Genomic DNA, 21,576 nt, shown 5'->3' with positions numbered 1-21,576 from the left:
GTTTGGTCTGTACCTGAACCAAGTGCCCTCTGGGGTCAGACCAGTGGCTGCTGTCAGTGGCCCCTTGCACCTACTTGCAGTTGCTGTATTGGCAATGTTAACAGCAACTGACTCTGCCTAGACTTTTTAGTATCTATTTATGGACTTGTGCATGAATTTGTCAAAGGCTGCTTTGAACCTTTTGATACAGTCTGCCTCCACAAACTACTAGTGCAGCAATTTAAACAACAGGTAACAAATTTCTTTAAAGTAGTATTTCCTCTTACTTGAAACTAATCTCCTACTAGTTTCATTGCATGTCTGCTAGTGCTATTGCTGTGGGATGTGGTGAATAAATTCTGCATTCAGCTTATGTAACTCCACTGATTTTGTAGAATTTGATTGTGTCTCTCCTCAGCCTTTTCCTCTCCAAACTGAGTTCCTAGCTGTTCGTTAAAACCAAATTTAAAGGTTCTCCAAGTCTGAAACTTGCATTGTACTCAACAGCGCAGAGGCTGGCACAGTTCAGGAAAGGCTAAGAGAAATTCTCTGACAAGAGCCCCTTGCACTGTCCGCCTGCCCCATGGGTCGGTAGTTACCAGCACAAGCTGTTTCCTGGTTSTCTGTACACATCCTTCAGACTGCCAGTAACTTGGAGAGACGTTTTCTCCTTGGGAAGTAGTTCTCTGCTATCCGCATGTGTGGTAGTCGAGTCAAAGTAACCCTCAAAAAGTACTTTGTATTTTTTCTCTCAATACTTTTTATGAGCAATACTACGTTTTCTGATGTTTCAGACAGCTCAGTTTCTGATTAACAGAAGTGTAAATATTATATGGCTTGTGGTAATTTTGTGCGGATATTTCAAATTTMTTTTTAGCACATTTCATACTGTAAAGTGCCTTGATAAAATGAGGGGCTATTTTTATAGTTATCCTTYAGTTTTCTTAACTTCTGAAGCACTAATTCAGACTCTAGCAGCATCAGTCCAGACTCTTCTAAACATGTAAAATTTACCAGGTTATCACTCCTTATTGAATAAGGAGAAAAATCTTACCTTGAAAATATTTTTTCCCATCTTTCCTGGATAACAGGTAATATTTAATCATTTGTATTGATGTATAACCATCTCTGAAAGGTTCTTTCAAACATTAAGTGTAGACTATAAGAGAAATATAATGCATGTCAAATGTCTCTGTGTGTGTTTTTTGGGGGGGCTTTTTGATTTTKTTTACAGACTAATTGAAGTGTACAGGGAATAATTATTTAAGTCTTTCTCATATTCTGTTAGGAACTTTTTTCAATCGGCATGTGATGTTCCTGAGCCAGAGGAGAAATTCAATATTGATGAATACTCAGACATGGTGACCCTTAGCAAACCTGTCATATATATTTCCATTGAAGAAATTATCAATACCCATTCAGTAAGTTAATAAAAGTACTTATCCATGGTTTCAAATGTATATTCTGTGAAATAATTGTAAAAAAAATGTTTTCTGAGGAAAGTTAAAAATTTTTTTTTCAATTTCTTTGGAAAAAATTTCTTCAGTCTGTGAAATGCTATGGAATTGAGTATTAGCTTCCCTTTTTCTCCTAGAAGACTACTTCCATGTCCAAATATTTTCTGTAACAACAATGAAAGTGTAACATTTTGTCACAGGAGGAAAAAGAAACAGATTCTGTTCTCATGTAATGTGTGTCATTTCTAACTTATTTCTATTTACAAATACTTTCTTGTCTTGGTAAGAAAGTAAGCCCAATTTGAAAAAGTTTCTCTAACTCTGGGAAGAGAGGAAAACTCAGTACATTTTATGACTTTGGCATTCTGTTATATGTTGTGTTGGAAGCAGATGCAAATGTCTGATTTAGAAGGACTGAGTCAGTGGCATCCTGCCAGTTCTTTATTCTGCATAAAGAAAAGATTAACTGCAGTCTACAAAATGACTCATTAGAGTGTAAGTTAGATATCTACCACATGGTCTTTCTAAAGCTTGGATGTTAGCTATCTCTTAGACCGCAAATCCTTCTTCCTTGCCTTGTTATGTCAGATATACTCTGGAAAATGTAGAATGCCCAACTACCAGTACTTCAGATCACAGAWTAACATAATTCAACTGTAAACTAATAGCTTAATCCAATAAAAAGTGTATTTGCTAGATTCCTTGTGCCTCTTTTTACATTTTTAAGGCATTCCTGCAGGTTTTCAATCAGTAATTACATTTAAGCACCAATCTTAGTCAGTTAGCCCTGTCAGGGCTGTTGCATTTCTATTGTTCTTTGGGCAAAATGTGACAAATTACCATGTATTTTGTATTATATTTTTAGACCATTTTATCAGCTAAAATAATTTCTGAAGTTAACTGCCAAAGTAGGAGGTCAAGGAGATGGTACTTTTTGATAACATCACTTCTAAGTACTTGCCTAGAGAATGCAAGTGATTAGGTCTAAAGTCTGTACATTGTCTATGTGTACCATATCTAGCACCCACCTTGGCCCATGGCACCACTTCCACTGAAATTCCTATGGGAGTCTGAGCCTTCATCTTTGAGTCATCTTCTCCCACTACACCTTTGCTACAAATGTAAATTCAACTTTCTATTCTGTTCTTACCACTTAGAAAATTTAGTTTGTGTAATGGGAGACACATGAACATCTTGTCCTTTGTAATGTGTAGCTCAACTTAAGAAAAAGTTCTTAAATCTTTCCTCTGTCATTGTCTCCCTTGGCACTTGCTTAAACTTTTTCATCACACACCTCTATAGAATGTAGTGGAATGAAGGATCTGCTGGATTCATCACCTTTGTTTCCTGTCTCTTCCCCATACATTTTTTGTCCTTACCTCAAAAAATTTACATTCTGTGAATGTATTTTTTATTTTGTGCTTGTATAGTATTAAGCATGATGGAATTTTAATCAGTATGAGTAGTGCTTCTTAGCAATTCTCATAGTATTTCCAGTGTTGTGTATGGTATACGGTAGCTGCTTCCCATAAGATTGAGGGAAAATAGTTTAAAATAAGTAGTTATGGACCTAGAGTTCTGTCTTGTGAATAGGTCTGAAATGCTTGAAATGCTTGTATGTCTTTGTTTTCTGGACTTGAGCTTTTTAGTTTTCAGTATTTTTCTGGTAAACAGTAACTTTTGACTGAATATAGCTTTGCAGTGTTTAAAATCCTGGAATTTTCTGGAATTTTTGGCTATGGTATATCCTTTGCTGTAGTTAAATTTCAGTGAAGCTTGTTAGAACTAATGCCTTTCCATCAGGCTTCCAGGTAAGGAATATTCCCACTGTGGTGAATGAACTGTTGAATAGAGCAGTCAGTAATACTGCTAGTTGTATTTGACTCTGCATGAAGTCATTTTTTTTTTCTCACTGATAATGAAAGGACGTTTACAAGCAATATTACTGCCCAATTTGTGGCGTTTAATAAYTTGGCTTATCAGTCTTTTTGTGGCTTCAAAAAAAAGTTTGGGGAACACGCACAGCTACGTTATTGTGAATATGCTTACAAATCTGTTATTTCTATTAGAAATTGTGTAACAGCAGGTACTGCACAGCTAGTTTCTCACTTTCAAATGAAGACAGTCATTTCTGAAAGGTATTATTTACAATGCTGAAGTTCAGAAAAGCTAATGGAATGGATATACAGAAAAAGCTGGCATCTGCTATGCACCACTGACACTGTGTTCATTTCTTTGTCCACCTTTGATTTGGTTTATAGCTCTTGCTTGCTTACTGTTACTTTGTTAGTTCTGAAGGCTAATCTTTAAACTTCCTTTTGCTTAACTTTGATAACTCAGCGTTTCACAAGGAAGACKGCAGGCTTTCTTGCAGCAGAAACAATTCTGCATCTGGTCTAGAACCAAGCGTGTGCTTTTTTGCTTTTTTTGCTTTTTTTCCCCTCCTTCTCTTTGGATACTCCATAATCTGTTTATGTTCAGCTTTTAGTCTCTAGATTTATTTACAAATATAAAGAAATTGGGTATGTTTTTTCAGATTATGACTTTACTTACATTTGTTTATAGCTACTGTTAGAACACCAGGATGCCATTGCCACTGAGCCTAATGACCTGCTGAATGAATTGCTGGAAGGGCTAGGACCTGTTCCTGATGTAGAGTCTTTCCTTGGTATGTTGTTCATCTTTACAGTTAACACCATTCTGGTGGTATAATCAAATGGGGACTGCATTTAAATACTGCAAGATACACATTCCCATATTAATAGACTCTTCATTAACTATGGAATTGTTCTCTGAAGTATTTTTGTTGCATCTTTTTATATCTGAACCTTCTAAAGATGGAAATCATTGCAGAGTTGTTCAAATAATGTGACAGCAATGTCTGACAGCATCTTCAAGAGATGTGAAAGGTTCTAATTGTAATATTCACTCTGGATATTAATGATGTGATGCAAATTTGTAATAGTGTTTCTAGCAGAACAATACAGTTGTGCTCAAATTGCAAACAGAAAAATAGTCTTTTTTAATAACCTGACCTTGAGTTTTGTTACAGTGTGGGCTAAAAACTTACAAAAACAATACTGAAGTCTTAAACAGCAGTGTAAATTGAGACTTGAATTATCGAAATAAAAAAAGGTTAAAAAAAACCCTCATAATGTACCTGATATTTACTTTGCCTTGATTGTACTAGGATGGAAATCGTGACTTCTGGCTTAGAAGGAGACAGCATGGGTATTACCAGAGTCCAAGTGAATAGCCTATTACCATAGCTGCTGCTCTTTCATTTTTCATTTCCACCACATTAGGACAAAGGCTGTCAAATTGCTTGTTTTTTTTTTTTTTTTTTTTTTTTTTTAATACGAGTCTCTTGCAGATCAGTACCTTGAAAATAAAGAATTGGTGGCATGTCCAAAGTATTCTAACCGGTCAGATGGCTTATAGTTTTTGACTGCTGAATGTCCCGTAAAATGACTGCTTCTACAGTGGTAGGAATGGATGGGCTATTTAATAAACTTAACAAAACTTSTGATGATGTATAAAAAGTGATTTCTGTAGGTTATTGTTCTGTTTCATGCACTGACTCCTGAGGAAGATACCAGACTGGTTTAAAAGACATGTTTTGTCCTTACAGGGGAAGGAGCTGTTGACCCCAATGACCCCAACAGGGAAAGCACACTAAATCAGCTTGCAAAAACAGAGATTTCACTGTCTCTAACCAGCAAATAYGAGTTACGAGAAGGTGAAGATCAAGATCTCAAAAGCCTGATGATAAAGTAAGTTTTCCTTGAAAAAAGACATTCTTGCGATGTTTTTGTCAAAAACAGGTTGTTTCTACTTTGTATCCCTGCCTAAGTGCATTTTTGAGGCCCTGAGTGCACTCAGTTTTCAAAGACCAGCAAGTGTTCAATCCTACTCAAACTTTTGAAAAAAGTAAAAAACTGTCAGTTCTTCCAGTATGTTTATCTTCCCATAGGCTTACTGCCATTTCAGTTTTGGACCATGACTGGATCATTCTTTAACCTACTAYGTATTCTTCTTTGAAGTTATAAAAGCATTGTTTTAAGGCATCGTTGCATTGGAAAAGTCAAAGCGAAATTRTATCTTTGCTTGTAAGGGGCAGACAGTATCAAATTGTCCTCTCCTCGACCTCAAATGAAAACATTTCCCTGACCTGCTGCCACAKGCATTTGAACAGAATGCAATTGTCACTTCAGCTTGAATAATACATGTCTATGCAGAGAAAGGAAATAATGTTCATTTTATTGTTTTTGGTCAGCTGATTAAAAAATGAATACCAGGATAAAATATAACCTACTTTATAGTCCAAAATCTTTTTGATAAAATTATTTATCATCAAATTAATGATCTCTCTTTAGAAATTATTTAAAATTATCCAGAATAAGGATCAACTTATTTAAGATCCTGGTAGTATTTGAACAAGAAAGTTCTCCTGTATTGCTGCACTTATTCTTACCCCACAAGTGGGAAGGCTAGAAGTTAACTTTAAGGTAAATAAACATAAGTATTTTACATCATTGCAGGTACTGGGAGTGTAGTGAGGGGTTTGAAATCAACTTTCACCTGTTAATATTTTTTTTCTATATCAAAATTCAATACAATGAATTTATTAGRTAATAGGTAAAGTTTTGCTACTGAAGCAAGTTCTTAATTGTTATGGCTGCAGTGAACAGTGCAATTTGTTTAACTCTTAGCCATAAATGACTGCTTGATATTTGAGGGGAGGGAATCTAATTTTAAATAGATGAAAACTTAATATTTAGCCTAAGAGGAAAAGGTTTTTTTTCCACTAAAAGTTATGCACACTTGATGTAAGTCAAACATTTGGGGGGGGGGTATTACCAACATGATATGATATCATGATATGATATGATATCAAGTAAAGTGACTACAATGACAATGCCTAATTGAGGTTAAAATATGTCACTTTCGAATCAGGAGACAARGGCTCTAGAGTAGTTCCCAAAATGTTTTTGTAATAGGAATATGTMTACTCTTGTCTCTTTAGATTATAAAGAATTTTTGCTTCCTGTCCTTTTTTTTTTTTCCCTGTGTAGGAGAAAAATGTTAGCCCTTAATGGAATCTGTAAAAATATGCAAAATCAAAACTAAAACGAAATGTTTCTAATCCTTTATACTGTGTTAAAATATGCTGAAATAGCATGAGAATTAAAAGAATGTTTCTTCTCTATTGCATAAGTGCTTATTAAACTTTCTTAAAATTTGATAAAGATTGCTGGGAAGGAATCTGGCATTAGAATTATTAACAAAATGTGTTAAATTGCAGCAACATTAAAAGTTAGAATAACTTACCGTTACCTTTTATGCAAGAGATGTAAATATAGATACTGTAGCACATAYTCTAAGCTTTCCTACCTTAATTGCCYAGAAGTCTTTCTGCAACTGTGAAATGTTATGCAGCTGGATAAAATTCATCTGTCACAGCTGATCCACAGCATATTTCCTGTTCCTCCACAAGTTACACACCTCTCTGTAGAAACATCAAAGGGTTTATTTCTGAATGATTTTGTTAAGTAAAGCTTCTRTGATGAACCCTAAAATTTGCAGGTACTATTCTCCAACAAACAGTACACAAGGTGCCTAGCATATGTGTTTGAATGCCACACACCAAGTGATACACGAATATGATGTGATACATAAATGGAGAGTTTAGCCCTAAGYGTTTTACACCCTGTCTGGGAAACAACAAAACTGAGTTTGATACAGGAGAAGAAGTTGAAGGGAGAGGAGGTAGATGCAGGATTCATTATGTATATCAGTCATATCAGCATAACATTAAATGTGTGTTTCTAAAACTGTGCATAAAATAGTGACATTGTCACGTGCACACACACACACACACACACACACACTGATGTTAACTGTGGTGGTAACCAACAAAGACTGAACAAGGCAACCTCAGAAAGAGAAAGACAGGAATTTGTTGGATAGCCAAGGTGAATTAACTTAAGAGAATCTTTGTTTTTTTCTGGCAAATTGGAGTGAATTCCAAAAAAATGTTTTAGAGGAAGAAAAATTTACAGCTATCACTTGGAAGCTGTTCCATGTGTCAAAACTGCTTAGTGCAGTTATCAAAAGTTCTGGATGAACAAACTGTATTCCAAGATGTATAGCATCCTAAAAGCATACCGTTTAACACAAAAGAAGCACTACTTCAGTTCTGTCTATGCTTTCAGAGTGATTCCTACAGTTCTGTTCTTTCTGCGAAAGCCTAAATCAAATTGAAATACCCTTAACAGAATGTTTATCAATAAAGTTGCCTGTACATGAGTAAATCCTTTGTTCTATCTCATCATGGTTTTGTGAGAACTAGTCTTGAAGACAAACAAAAAAAAAACCCTTTACATAGGTAAACTATCATTTTAAACAAAATCATGAGGTTTTATCATGGTCTTAATCATACTTAAATATTTTCCTCAAAAACTTAAGTTGCATCTTCAGGTTTCTGTTAATCTTTTCWATACTGTGGGTCACAAATTGAATAAGCAGTATCTCATTTGTAATAGTGTCCTCTAAATTAACAGAAGTCTGTAACAGGATGTTCTTGGAAAAATTACAGATGAATAGGCAGCAGGAGTGAGATAAACTTCTACCAAAAAAGAACTGGTTTACATATCAGGCTGCAACAGCTTGTCTTTGTTCAATGAGGAAATGCTCTCTGTCTGTTGCCACTAGAGAAACATCTGCCCCTTGTAGTGTGTGTGCAAATACACTGTCAGTTGTATATTGCTCCAGAAGTTCAGCAGTTTTGAGTGCATTTCCGTTTATTCAGTGAATATGACCCTTAAAGTAACTGTGCATAGCTCYGGCTTTGGAAGGATGACTATTCCTAGCTGCTATTTTGTCACAGAATCATAATTAAAATCCACATGTAGGTTGCTGTCTGAATGTTTACTATGTTAACAGTAATTGTCTTCCTATGTTAACTGGGTAACTGTTTTCTAAAATAAAAAGGGGAAGAGTATGTACATATTTGTATCTTCATGTCTGTGTAGAAGCCAGTTATTCAATGTAATCTATGGAACCTCTTAAAAATAATACACTAGGAAACATAAATGTTACCAAGTATCCATAACATGCTTGGTAGTTTTACTGTTGAAGAAATGAAATGCACGGTTGATCCAGTGACAGCTGTTTTGTAATATTCATATATTCCCTTAAAAAGGACCAAAAGACTTATTGTGGATGTGATACGAACACAGCCAGGGGATACACTCTTAGAAATCTTAGAAACACCAGCAACTGCACAACAGGTAAGCACTACACTATGCCTGAACAGGGAAGAAAATACTATTTTACTTACTGTAGCTGAGTATTTGAAAGCCTTAATAGATTTCTGATTGCTTTCTCTATCATTATATAATCTGTCACTATATAATAATAAAATCATTTTTACTCTTTTAAAAGCTGCTTGGCTCTAGATCTATCAAAACATGAGACTTGCATATTTTTAGCATATAATTGGTAACAGTTCTGAAAAAAAGAAATTCTTARGTCTTTGTCAACTAATTTCAGAGACAGAAAACATACTACTTACAATAGCTATTTTCTTTCAATACTATCACTAAAACTTTGTTTTTAGCTCATATTCCTATTTAAATGTCAAGTGTTTTTCTGCAAACACCTAGAATAAAATTCTTCAAGTTCTTTATATTGTTTGTAAAGAGGGCCATTGCTTTCCTATATTMTAATATGACCAAAATCACAAGGCAAATTCTTTGCTAGATTTTTTTTCTCATGAATTTCAGTATCTTGATTCAAGTTCTCTGTCACTTAGTTTGTTTGCTTAAGCAATGTAAGCAAACATCTACTTGAGGAACTGCCACTTCCCTTAGTATGGGAATGGAGTGGGAACAGCTCCTAGCTGATGACTTCCCTTTTAGATATTAACAAATAAAGCTACATTTCAGTAATATGCACACTTTAGGTTACCTCAGCATGGGCATGCATATGTAGGAGGCACATGTGAGATTTGGACAGTGTTCCTACAACTAACTGGTCATTAAGTTGTCTGACTGATTTCAGTCCAGTGTGGATTATTTCAATGCAGATTTAGATGTTGTAAGTAATTAGTTACTTATGCTATGTCAAGAAATTATGAACTGAGTGCTTTTAAACCATATGGTATGAGGTGATAAATAAAGACTACACCTTTATGTTTGGTTATCTCCTTTGAGAATCCAATGTATCTGGATACTTACAGTTATTTTGAGCTGAAAAATACCTTCAGTTTTGGCTTTTTCTTTTTTTTTTCTTTTAACTCAGGAATCTGAGCACTTGAAAATTGTAGAAAAACGTGCCATCTTAGATTCCAAAACTCCAGAGAAAATGAAGCACAGTCAGTCTATTTTTGAAGATGGGCAGCTACCAATAGAACAGAAGAAAAGGAAAATTCAGAGAAATCTCCGGACATTGGAACAAGCAGGACTAGTGTCTTCAGCAACTAAGTATCAAGAAATTATCAACGAGATTGCTAAGGTAAATGGAACATGCTTCTTGTATATAATGGGTTTTTTAGGAATCGAGCGTAAATCTATTCTAGCTAAAGATGTACAGTAAACATTCTTCTACAGAACACTACACTAAATCACTATTATTTAAATAAAAACCAAATCATCTTAGAGTTTGCCAATGAAATAAGTGAAAGGCACTCTAATGCATAACTTCCCAACCATTACATTCAACCTAAGCTTTAGCTTGGCAGTTACTATTTCTGAACTAGTCTGAGCGCAAGCTTCCCTTCCATAGGCCTCACGCCAGAAGCTTGCTGTGAGAAAGAGCCACTTTCTTCAGCATGATGACATCTTCCTCATGACCTCAGCATCTGTGTCATGCTCCAAGGACTGCAGCTGAGTTTAATAGCACATGGATTCATTTAGTTCCACTCATTCACTGCCCCTGTGACTGGGAGGATGGAAGTGAGGTCAGTATTGGACCAGAGCAGGCCTTAGCATGGACACCATGAGGTCAGCTTTACATTTGGAATCTCCAACAGCTGACTTGGATCTCAAGGTGCTTGGTGAAAGCAGTCTGCTTGGAGGGGCTCCTGCCAGTAACAGTACAGAAGTTACCCTGTGCTACTTCATTAGGATTTGTGGAAAATACACTGTTTGGAATGTTCCACAGAGTGTCCTTTCTACCCAAAATTTAACAGCCTGACTTCCCTGCAATTGGCAGGGAGRTGGAAGAATCACAGAAGACACCAGGGAGTTCAGGACTCATCACAGACAAAACACAAGTAGCAACATGCTTGTCACCCTCTGTTCAGTTATGTGATCTGTAGTAACCATAACTGGTACTGTGTTTGTGAGAACTAATGTAATATGGTTCATGCTTTCTCCAAGTAAATAAGTCACGTTGTGTAAGTGCAAATTTGAATAGTGATAATCTGTGAGAATATTTTAAAAGAAATCAAATTAATAAGCCGATTATATTCATCAGTTTCAATCTTCTGTTTAGGATATCCGAAATCAAAGGAGATACAGACATCATAGAAAAGCTGAATTGGTGAAACTTCAGCAGACTCTGAATGCACTTAACTCCAAGACAGCATTTTATGAGGAACAAATTAATTATTACAACACCTATATAAAAACTTGTTTAGACAACTTAACAAGAAAGTGAGTTGAGTTTTCTTACTTTTTAATATTTCAAGAGTTTTGAGGCTGTGTTTTATTAGGAGGGAGGGAAGGCAGGTGCTATCTGTAGTTGAAAGCTCTGATGCCCACAGATGACAATCCACCTATTAAAAAGTGCATTAGTTGTTGCTGAAAGCTGAACTGAAGACTGAAAAAATAGCATGCATTTCTTTAAAGCTGCCTTAAAGAGGCCTGATACATATGCATGTGTTSATTGGATTTAATTGGTGCTGCTTTGTAACTTTACTAGCATGCTTTGAAGTCATATGCAGCTTTGGGAAGTAATTATTGATTTTCTTCATTCAAATGATTTATATTTGTCTTTAGAATGGAAAGACATGAAATAAATATGACTAAATCATTTTACTTTTMAGGTATGATGCAGATGATGCTTTCTTGAGATCAAGCACCTATTAGTGCCATTAAAGCATGAAAACATAGTTTACTAACATTAAAAGGGGCTTTCTCARTGGGTACTTTGTTAATCTTATTCTAATGACCAATCTTATTCTAATTAAATAAAATCTGCATCATTCACTGTATGCTTACAAATTGCTATTTTAAAGTAATAATTGTAGACTCTTGGACTTGGTTTTCTTTTTACAATAGAATTTAAATTAAGTCCAACAAATATTGAAAAAAATATTACAGGAATGTTTAGATTGTTGCCATTTTGTGTGCTGAAAATACCCCTAATYCTCAGATTTGCTTTGAATGTTCTTTAAAAACAGTTTCAGAAGAAGACGAAGACTGAAGGAAAACTAAATATCACTAGCAGAGTAGTTGAAAATATAAATGATAAAACTGCATTCCTGGTGGATTAATCACAAGATTTTTTTTTTCCTCCCCTCATTCTTCTCCTTCCAGAAATTCACGGAGGTCAATTAAACTAGATGGAAAAGACGAGGTGAAAGGAAGCAAAAAAATGAAGCATGCATCGTTAAAGTACACAGCTGCAAGATTGCATGAAAAGGGCGTTATCTTAGAAATTGAAGATCTTCAAACCAACCAGTAAGTGTGGCATAAAATAATTCAGATCACTTTGTAGTTAACAGATCCTTAAGGAATCTGGCTCTTGTTTCAAGAAGTCTTTTGAATTTTCTGTTTTGCATCTAAAATTACTTCAGATTTTTATATTCAGAGGAAAATACAGCCAGCGGGCTCACTGCTGATTGACTTGCTGAGCAGTTTTTACTTTTTCATTTACAGACCACTCTTTTACAACTAAGTAATTACTTGCTATGGTGCACTTTCCAACTACAAACATGTAAAGTGCCATTATGAACATACATGATAAAATAATAGGCACAGCATTTTTAAACTTGGCAACTGTTTCTCGACCTAAAGCAATTTGAGTTTCTCTTCTCCTTAAAATACTGAAGAGAAATTAGAGTTTGTATGGTCATTGCCATTTTAGCTTGTGTCATACTGTCAGCATATCAGCCCTTGCTTCCTYGCTTCCTCTGTGCCCTTGCTTCCTCTGCATGGAAAAGAGTTTTCTGGGTCACTTTTTTTTGCAAGCAAGTTCATCAAGCAGAATGAGCCATGCCAGGCAGACTGAAAACAGAAGAGTGTACATCTGCAAGGAGCTACTCAGGAGTGGCAGGAAGAAATTTTGTCTATGCTGCTGAAGGCTATGGATGCTTACTCTTCTGTGTCCTTTACATCCCACCTCCAAATTGATTCCAACTTAAAGACTGTTGAGAGCTCTGTAATCCATCCTGTCTGTAGATATACCAGTCACATCTCCAAGAAGACCTTGCAGCAGGGATGTGGTCATTCATGTTACACCATTTGCATTTCAGTAAGTCTGCAGTGTACTCAAGGATAGCTTCCAAAAAGTCTGAAAGAGAAGAAAAGAATTTTTTGATTTGAGACCTTATGCAAGCTTCTAATCTTGCATAAAACTCTAAAATGTTTGAGCATTCCTATGCATTACCTGTTTGAAGAAAATGTGATCTAGAGGACCATTTAAACAAGGGGAAACACCATTCATCCAGAACTTAACCAGTATATAGAATTGCTGCATTGACTATTACAAAATAGCAATAGCCCTAAAAAAATGGAGAAGCTAGRTAAGTTGTGAATAATCAAAAGCCTAATGGGCACTATTTAGCCTCTAATTCTGGTGTCATAGCATGTCTGCTTTCCAACACTTTTCTGGRGGAGAGTGAATGAAAACTGCTAAATTTTTTTTCTGACCCTACACAACARCAAATTCAAGTCTTAGCTATCCCTAAATATTACTATACCCTTAACCATATAGATATAGTTAGCATCTAACTATTCAGATGCATGTCAAAGCTGCATCCTACTGCTTCTACTTTAATATCTGATCATCTAATGATTATTTTAAAGATAGTCATGACTATAAAAAAGTGTCTGTCTGCTTTAAGGATTAATGCTGTTGAGAAAGTGACTGATCAGTCAAGTCAAAAATCCAACAAATCCAAGACAGATTTCAGAGTAAAGGAAGAYGCTTTATTTCCTCTTATTGTCATAAGATGACCAGACAGACTTGTTCTCAGTACATAAACTGGGCCTGCAATGTGAAAGGATCCCAGGCAGCTTCTGTTTGCAGTTCTGCAGGATAAGTATATTGCAACAGGTCAAGGAGAGAAATAAAGTTACTTATGTRGATACTGTGCTTAGGCCTGGGATAAGATTTGTAATAGGACATGACATGTTAGGTCAAAACAACTGCCATCATAGATGAGATCAAATCTAACAACTCTCACATTGKTGTGCAAATACAGTGTAGCCTACATTTTCATGAATGCTTCTTTGAGATCCCTGTTCTCCTTGTACTTGACCATTTCTGCATTTTACGTTTGCTATCCACTTCATAAACTGGATCAGAAAGGTGATTAGTGGCAGAAGAGAGGGGTAAGAGAAAAGGCTTAGCTGTCATATGTACAAATTCTCCTAGTCTATGGTCTCTCAAGGTTGCTAGTGCAGCCTTGGGGAGATGGGAAGATAAAGCTGTGCATCCGTAACATACCGTGCTACAGTAAGCGCGGTATATTTACGGTGAAAGTTGTTTTGTTTTTTGCAAGCTTTTCCCCATAACAGTCACCAGATTGTGTAACACTGCACAAAATACATACTCAATTACTCTTCTTTTCATTTTAAGGTTTAAGAATGTTATGTTTGATATCACACCTGGAGAAGAAGTAGGAGACTTTGAAATCAAAGCTAAATTTTTGGGGGTCGAGATGGAAAAAGTGCAACTCCATTTCCAGGTAGAGTTTTAGTTTTGATACTGTGCCCTAAAGCAGATCATGTGGGGAATAGTTTAATTATATAAACTCCGTGATACGATGCTGGACATAGGCTAAGGTTAATGTTTATTATAGTAATTGTACTATAATAGTAATTATAGGAATTGTCAAAATGCGTTAAACCAAATGCCGGATTAGCTTAATGGCTAGAAGTAAATACCACAGGAAAATTAAAACGCACACAGAAAATCTTTTTTCTTGTATGCTGTTACTGATAGCCTGCAATTTGGAATCTAGAGGACAAATAACATTTTTCATACCTATCCAATAGTTGTAACTTCTAGTTATGATGAGCCTGAAACTTGAGATGCTTACATAATGAAAATGACCCAACCTTGTTGCCATAAACTTACGAATTCAAGCAAAGACTAATGATTTTGTTTACAATTACAGGATTTGCTTCAGATGCAGTATGAAGGTGTTGCTGTAATGAAAATGTTTGATAAAGCGAAAGTGAATGTGAACTTGCTCATATTCTTGTTGAATAAGAAATTCTATGGAAAATGAACATGTCAGCTATGGACTCTGCATCCACCAGTGGGAAGTCTATACAGTATTTCTTGCTTTTAAATATTTGTTTGAAGTTCATTGGACGCTTTTTAACTTTTAAAAAAACAAAACACCAAATGGTCAGAGGAATGTATGCAGTGCCTTTTCATCATTGATAATGAAGCAGAAAAATAGATTAATTTAAACACTTCCAGATTTCATTGGTGTTGRTACTTTCAAATCAAAATATTGTTTAGGACACTCAGCTATTGTGGTTGTGTGGATTTTAAGGTAGGCAGAAAATAAGTTTAGTTGAATATATAAACCTCTTCCTATTAAAGCATTTTTAAATGACCTCAGATATATAATATAGTTCTTATTAGACTTTAAGTATTTACCAAAAGAAATCCTAATTTGTTTCTAAGGGATAGTTTGGACAAATATTTAGCTACATACTAAGCCTATTTTCTGGCAGTTGTCAAATGTAAAGCGAATTTATTGTGCAATTCAAAAAAAAAATTTATAGGTAATTATAAAGTGACAATAACATTTTACTGTACAAAAATATATTTTGTGATCCATTCCTACTAAATAAAATGCACTACTGCCTCATGTTAAATGACATTTTCTACTTTCACAGCCCTTTGAGTGGCACAGGGGCAATCTGAATAGTGAACAGATGTCATTCAGTTTGAAGTATTTGAATACATAAATTGTGCCTGTCTGTCTTTTTGTAAGAAAATAAATGCAATAAAATCAGTATTTAGATTTTTTTTAAATATATTCTTTGGAGATTGTTCTATGTAAAATAAATGTTACTTAATTAAACTGGCTTTGTTCCAACTTGTGTGTATAATGGGTAATGTAATATATAAACCAAGGAAAATTCTTTTTTTTCCTTATGACAAATATTTTAAGATGAATGGACAGTGAGGAATTCTGGAATGCATGGTATAAGCATCAAATATTAATTCTGAAGATGGAATAAAACTGTGTAAAATCAGTGGTAGATACTGGTTTAGTTGGTACACTGACCTGTTATAATATACAAAGTTGAAAAAAATTTGATTAGAATACATTTACCATATGTATGGGCATTAATATCCTTGATTAAAAGATAAACAGCTCCAAGATTCTTCCATTTTTCTTCCAGCTAGGTTATTCCACATGAGTATAGGCCATTTTAACATTACATAAATGCTATGATATTAATATCAAGATTCACTTAAAATCGCTGTTTGGGAAGATGAAAGCAGTATTTGATCACTTTTGCTTCCAGTGGAGAAATGTGAATTGTACTTGACTGCAAATTAAATTCACAATTCAGTGTTATTTTTTTGCCTTTTTTGCTTTTTATCTGTAACAGACTTGAGGCTAATGCCTGTATATTTCTGACAAATTCTATCTGAGCAGGTGAGTAAGTCTGCACCCCAATGAGTTGTCAGTTGAGACCAGATGTTTCAGGTAGTGGGTCAAAAGGCTGGAGTTCTGCTAGTGTGATTTTCATAGCCCTTTTCAGCCTGTGTGAGAATAAGTCAATGCTGGATATGCAGCTTTGTGTGGTGTATTTTAATACATCCAATGAAATACTATGTTTACTTCTAATGCGAACAGGATCCTCCTCAGTAATTTTTGAGCCGCATCTAACGTGTGGAAGCTTATTTGGTTCCCAGGAAATGACATCCATGGAAGGCTCAGTCTCTCATCTAGCACAGTCTCTGTGCTAGGCCTCATCTTTTCCAACCATTTCTTGAGGTTCTTGCTCTTCTAGTATATATCAAAGATTAATGTTGGTTTAATTTTTTTAAGTTTCTCCAGAAGCATTTTTTTTTAAGTTAACTAATTCAGTCTATAGTCTTACCACTCAACAAATAATGAACCCTGCTAAATGAGATTGACCACAATGATTCCCACTTAACTAGAAGATTGACAGGTAGTACCAGGCTATGTGCAGTACCAGCTTACATGCAAATAGACAAAGTAATTCTGTCTCCACCCAGTGCTGTCAATACACTGATCATAGCTACTAAATCCAACAAAAGAAAACTTTTTGGAGGTTCCTGCAAAGTAGAATATGATATCATCATATCATATGACTTGATGATATTAGTTTCATTCTTGGATACAACCTATCTTATGGAAAAACTTGCCTTGGTGGTGACAAAAATTGAGGAAAGGACAATAATGATGAATATTGCTTGCTCATCAGTTGCTATTATATTATAAAATTGCATCATTCTGGCTATAAGAATTCAACTTAATCATGAATTAAGCCTCTGAATAATCTGGGAAGTACGACAATGATGACCTCTCCTTGAAAGACTTGCTTGTTTCTTAAATATATTTTCCCAGCTGGTGGTAGTGAAAAGAAAATATAATAAGCCAATARTCTTAGTCTGTTAGATGTTAGCCCTGCAGTTTGCGTTTTTCTACCATAAGTCTTTTGAGTTGCCTAAGAGTACTTTGCAATCAACTTAGTTCAGTTTGGAACTTACTTCAGTGGAACTCTGAAGCTCCAAGTCAACTCAGAGTTACGGATCTAACCACATTTTTCTTATTTCTCCAAGTGGACAGACACCATCATGAGTGATCGCTTTATTCAGTTTCACTTTGTGCCTGTATGCAAACTTCCTCTTTAACAACCCTTTTCATAAGACAGTTTTAAAAAAATAAAGGAGTAACAAACTTCCTTCTAACAGAAAATCTAAAGAGTGATGATAATACCTGATGATTTCATAAAGTTTGTAACTGGAGGGACAAAAAATAACCCTCTTCCTATACCTGGAGAAACATTTTTGCCTCTGAAGTATGCTTCTATCCTTACCCTCTTTGTAGCAGTAGCTACCAACCCCAGGCATGGGCTGGAATAACCTGTGGTAGCTCCTAAACGGAGCTGAAAGACTACCCTTTTCCCAACCAGTAAGTAGGGAATGATGCAGTAATGTTACTGGATATTTGTAAACTTTTTTGTTAGACCTAGCATGTTTTACAGGACAGGAAGTCTTGTACTGTAACATGCTTCTGCCAAAAGACTGAAAGAGATGCAAGGAGCATAGAGCTAAAAGGTGGTAATCAGTAAAAGTTTTAGAAGCAGTGAAATTTTACCTCTACTAGAACTGGTTTAATCACAGAGAACAAAGTAACAAATTGACTCTTATAACTAAAGGATACAAAAAATATTTAAATATGGTTTTAGCATGCCAGCAGAGAAAGTAACAGATAAAGATTATTCTTTTATTTATTGGCTCTATTTACTAATCCAATATAGGATGATAAAAGGAGGACATAGCCAATGGTTGTTCCTTTTATCTGCAACTAAGATTCTCACAGTAAGTACAATACAAGTTTTCCTTTGCATCTTTCACAAAAATTTGAGCGATGATGGCTTTCTCCCTAATTCTGGCCCACTTGTTAAGGCCTCTGAAACTTAAGTAACACTAATACTGAAAATGCTAAGCTTTTCGAGGGTACAATACAACTTCAATAAAAACACCTTTATTTTAAGAAACACTGGTAGTTTTTTAGTTCGCTTGCTCTATCTTGTGTTTAGTGTTTGTTATTTTAGTGTTGTAAACTCACAAACTGGAAGTAACAAGTAGTCTGATTTCTTTGCAGAAAGTTCCTTAAATGATTATTGCTCCCCAGCTTATATCTACTGCATCCTGTTCCAAAATCTGCTCTTGCTCCCAGAAGCCAACCCCTTCACCACTGAAAACTTGCTACATGGCAGGCACGTTCAACATGATACAGCCAGAAGACACTGTAAAAATGTAGGTATTCAGACACTTCTTGAATGTACCTTGAATGTGCAGCATTAGATCAGATAGCAGTAGTAGAAAATAGATGTTCTGTTAGTATATATATATATAAAAAATACATATAAAATATATATTATAATACATTATTAATAACATAATTATTTTATTAATAATATATATTATAATTATACATATAATACTTGGGGATCAAAATGTAAACACATATCAACCTTTCACCTGCAGAAAACAGAATATTTGATACAGCCTACTGAAATTGCTTAAATGTCTCGTTGAATCACAAGCGTAGCAATTGGATATTTATCCACCCTGGAACTCAATCTGAGATGATAATTTTTTCCACAAAAGCATTCACTTAAGGGATTTCTAAGCTATTCTACAGGCTGGGTGAAAAACTTGATACCTGGTTAAGATTTTGATAGTGTCTGGGAACACAGGAAGAAAACAAATAGGGCAGATCCCCAGGTATTTCAAGAAATTAGATAAAATTAACTAGTGTGACTGACATCTTCAGCATCACTAGTAAAATTATGGACTGCATATTGTAGGTCTTAATAGCTCAACCCAAGAACCTGCTTTTCTGTTCATCTCATGTTAGCTACAATGTAGGGTGGTGGTAAGCATTTTGATCAAAGTCTCTACCTAACATGAACTTTATACTGATTGTCCTTCAAGCACAAAATAATGCTGTTATTTGCTTTTCTATGATAGTTTTAATAGGAACAAAACTTGTATAAGAGTTGCATATGAATAAATGAACAAAATTCTTGGTGCAGTAGCCATTCCTAATGCCTCAGTATCTGCTATCAAAATCATTCTTCTGGAATTGTGATACTGACTCAAATTTAAGTACATATCACAGTAATCTTCTGAAAATGAAGTTTAATGTTTCTCGTCTCTACTGAACTAAAGTGTATGAATTACTTGCATCTTTACAACTTTGGGGATCCTCTCCCACCACTGAGCTTGATCTGTTCTTAAATCTYTGACTTTTGTCAAGATGTCTCCTGCTGCATTTTTCAATGATGGCAGTATTTTGAGCGATTTCTGCCTATGTGAGAAGAATGGAAATGGGTCCATGTCATGTTTTTACTATACGTAGCGTGTTAAGGTAACTTCCTCCTTTGTTTCAGGCAATCCACATTTAGGTCACTGACACCATTCTGTTGTACAAACTTACACAGGTTAAAAATACATTTGAATGCATATAGATACATGCTATGAAGATGAAAGTGGAGCATTTCTGATGTAAAAAAATTCCATGGAGCTCCCTTTTGGAGTATTCAGTAGAGAAACCTGTTAGTTTTTTCTGAAGTTCTGTAAGAACAGATTAATACTTTAAAACTGCCTAGTGTAATTAAAAAAAAAAAGTCTTAAGGGCAAGATGTAATGGTAGGGTTCTTCCCCCTCACAAGCACACACTAATTCATTCTCTCTTCTCGCTTGATGGCCCACTTCTCTCAGCTATTGCAGCTGACAGGAAGCTGCAGCATGAAAGATTAATTCAGGTTTTTACTGTTGATTTGAAGCACAGGGAGCTTCCAGTTATGTGAGCACTATACAGAAATGTAGGCAGGAGAGGCTCTGATAATCACCTCTGAGTATGCTTGTAGAGCTGTGAGACCACTGGATTGCCCAAAACCAGCTTCACTTTCTCTTCCAAATACATGAAAAAAATAGTGTGTGATTAAGTATGGTAAGATGTGATGTGATTAAGATGGTATTTTCTGTTGTTTCCCAGCTGTGTTTGGGGATGATAATCTTGTCTCAAGTATATCTCTTGCTAATTAGAGCATGCTTGTTATTCAGCTATGGAAAGGTTGGCCAGCAATGTGATTTTCATTTATTACTTTTCCTTACTCTATGCAAATTGGATTCTGCCTAAACAAGGTTGTAACATGTAGAAAGTACTAGGATTAYGGGAAGAACACCATAGCAAGCAAAGATTAGAAGTGGTTCTTACTGGGAGCCAGTATTTGCAGTTAGGAAGATGGATTTTCCACAGGTCTTATTCTCACTTTAAGAGGGCAGTTAAGAGTAAAGGTCAGTGCTTCTGCAGTGCTTCACATAGATGATCAAGTTCTAAATGAAGCTTTTCTTCCTCATTATGCTGGTATTGCTATAAACAAAAGTATACACTGTTGAGGCAGGGGCAGCATACTTTAGGAAAGCAAAAAATGTCTACTAGTGAAGCTTTTGACTGTATTACACCTAAGGAATACAATGCACTCAAACTACTGGTGGAATAAGTAGTTTCAAGCAAGAGAGTCCAAATAATAACTGCAAAGTTATCCAAATAGTTCCCTCTCTAGTTTTGATTAGGTCTCAGTTTAACTAGTTCTTCATTCATGAGCAGCTTGGAAAAGACAAAACAATGCCTTCCCATCTGAGGCACCTTCCATTTTAGTTCAGGAGTGGTACCACTTCATAAGGATTCTTCCAGCTCCCAATGGTGTGCAATTCATGTCTATTTTGGCTTTTGAATCTTTCTTTAGGGTGTCCTGCACTTTGAGCTGTAAATTTACTTAACCCGTGGAACACAAGAAAGGTGAATGTTGGGTATTTTACAGAAAACGGTTCTATACACTAGGGAGCTTTTCTGAATGGGTGTGATGCAGTTATTTTCACTGGCCTTACAGCCCACAGTGGCATCTGCATATAAGCGATTTCAGTTACATTAAGGAGATTTACCTTTCTAGCTCAGTAACAGAATTCAGATTTGGCAAATTCCTGTTAGAATAATTCTTTGTTTTGTAGTTCTAGGCTATCTTCTTCTTCCATCCCCTCTCTTCTTCTGTTACCTGCTTCCATCAAGGAGCAACACGTGGCCGAGGCTGACCTGCAGCTGGTACTTGACCGCCTTTCCGTGCCTCGGGGGCGTGCCCACGCTTTCGCTGCCCTTTTGCAACGCTGCAGC

The 21,576-nt window shown here is 35.6% G+C and overlaps 1 protein-coding gene across 3 annotated transcripts in view; it reads left to right on the top strand.

The window, feature by feature from the left end:
- The window catches only part of IQGAP2 (IQ motif containing GTPase activating protein 2), a 125,836-nt gene extending 110,110 nt beyond the window's left edge, over window positions 1-15,726 (top strand). For all 3 annotated transcript variants that reach the window (XM_085321998.1, XM_085321997.1, XM_085321996.1), the window contains 9 exons: window positions 1,268-1,400; window positions 4,002-4,104; window positions 5,068-5,209; window positions 8,641-8,728; window positions 9,741-9,953; window positions 10,935-11,095; window positions 11,981-12,124; window positions 14,247-14,355; window positions 14,788-15,726. In XM_085321998.1, coding sequence (XP_085178124.1) covers window positions 1,268-1,400; window positions 4,002-4,104; window positions 5,068-5,209; window positions 8,641-8,728; window positions 9,741-9,953; window positions 10,935-11,095; window positions 11,981-12,124; window positions 14,247-14,355; window positions 14,788-14,901 — 1,207 coding nt within the window. In that variant the 3' untranslated portion in view covers window positions 14,902-15,726. The remainder of the gene's footprint in view (window positions 1-1,267; window positions 1,401-4,001; window positions 4,105-5,067; window positions 5,210-8,640; window positions 8,729-9,740; window positions 9,954-10,934; window positions 11,096-11,980; window positions 12,125-14,246; window positions 14,356-14,787) is intronic.
- Window positions 15,727-21,576: the final 5,850 nt, after the last annotated feature.

The sequence above is a fragment of the Rhea americana genome, unplaced genomic scaffold (genome assembly GCF_003343005.1).
Source record: "Rhea americana isolate MKP2758 unplaced genomic scaffold, rheAme1 scaffold_74, whole genome shotgun sequence".
NCBI classification, from domain to species: Eukaryota; Metazoa; Chordata; class Aves; order Rheiformes; family Rheidae; genus Rhea; species Rhea americana.
This window is presented reverse-complemented; position numbering and strand designations above follow the sequence as displayed.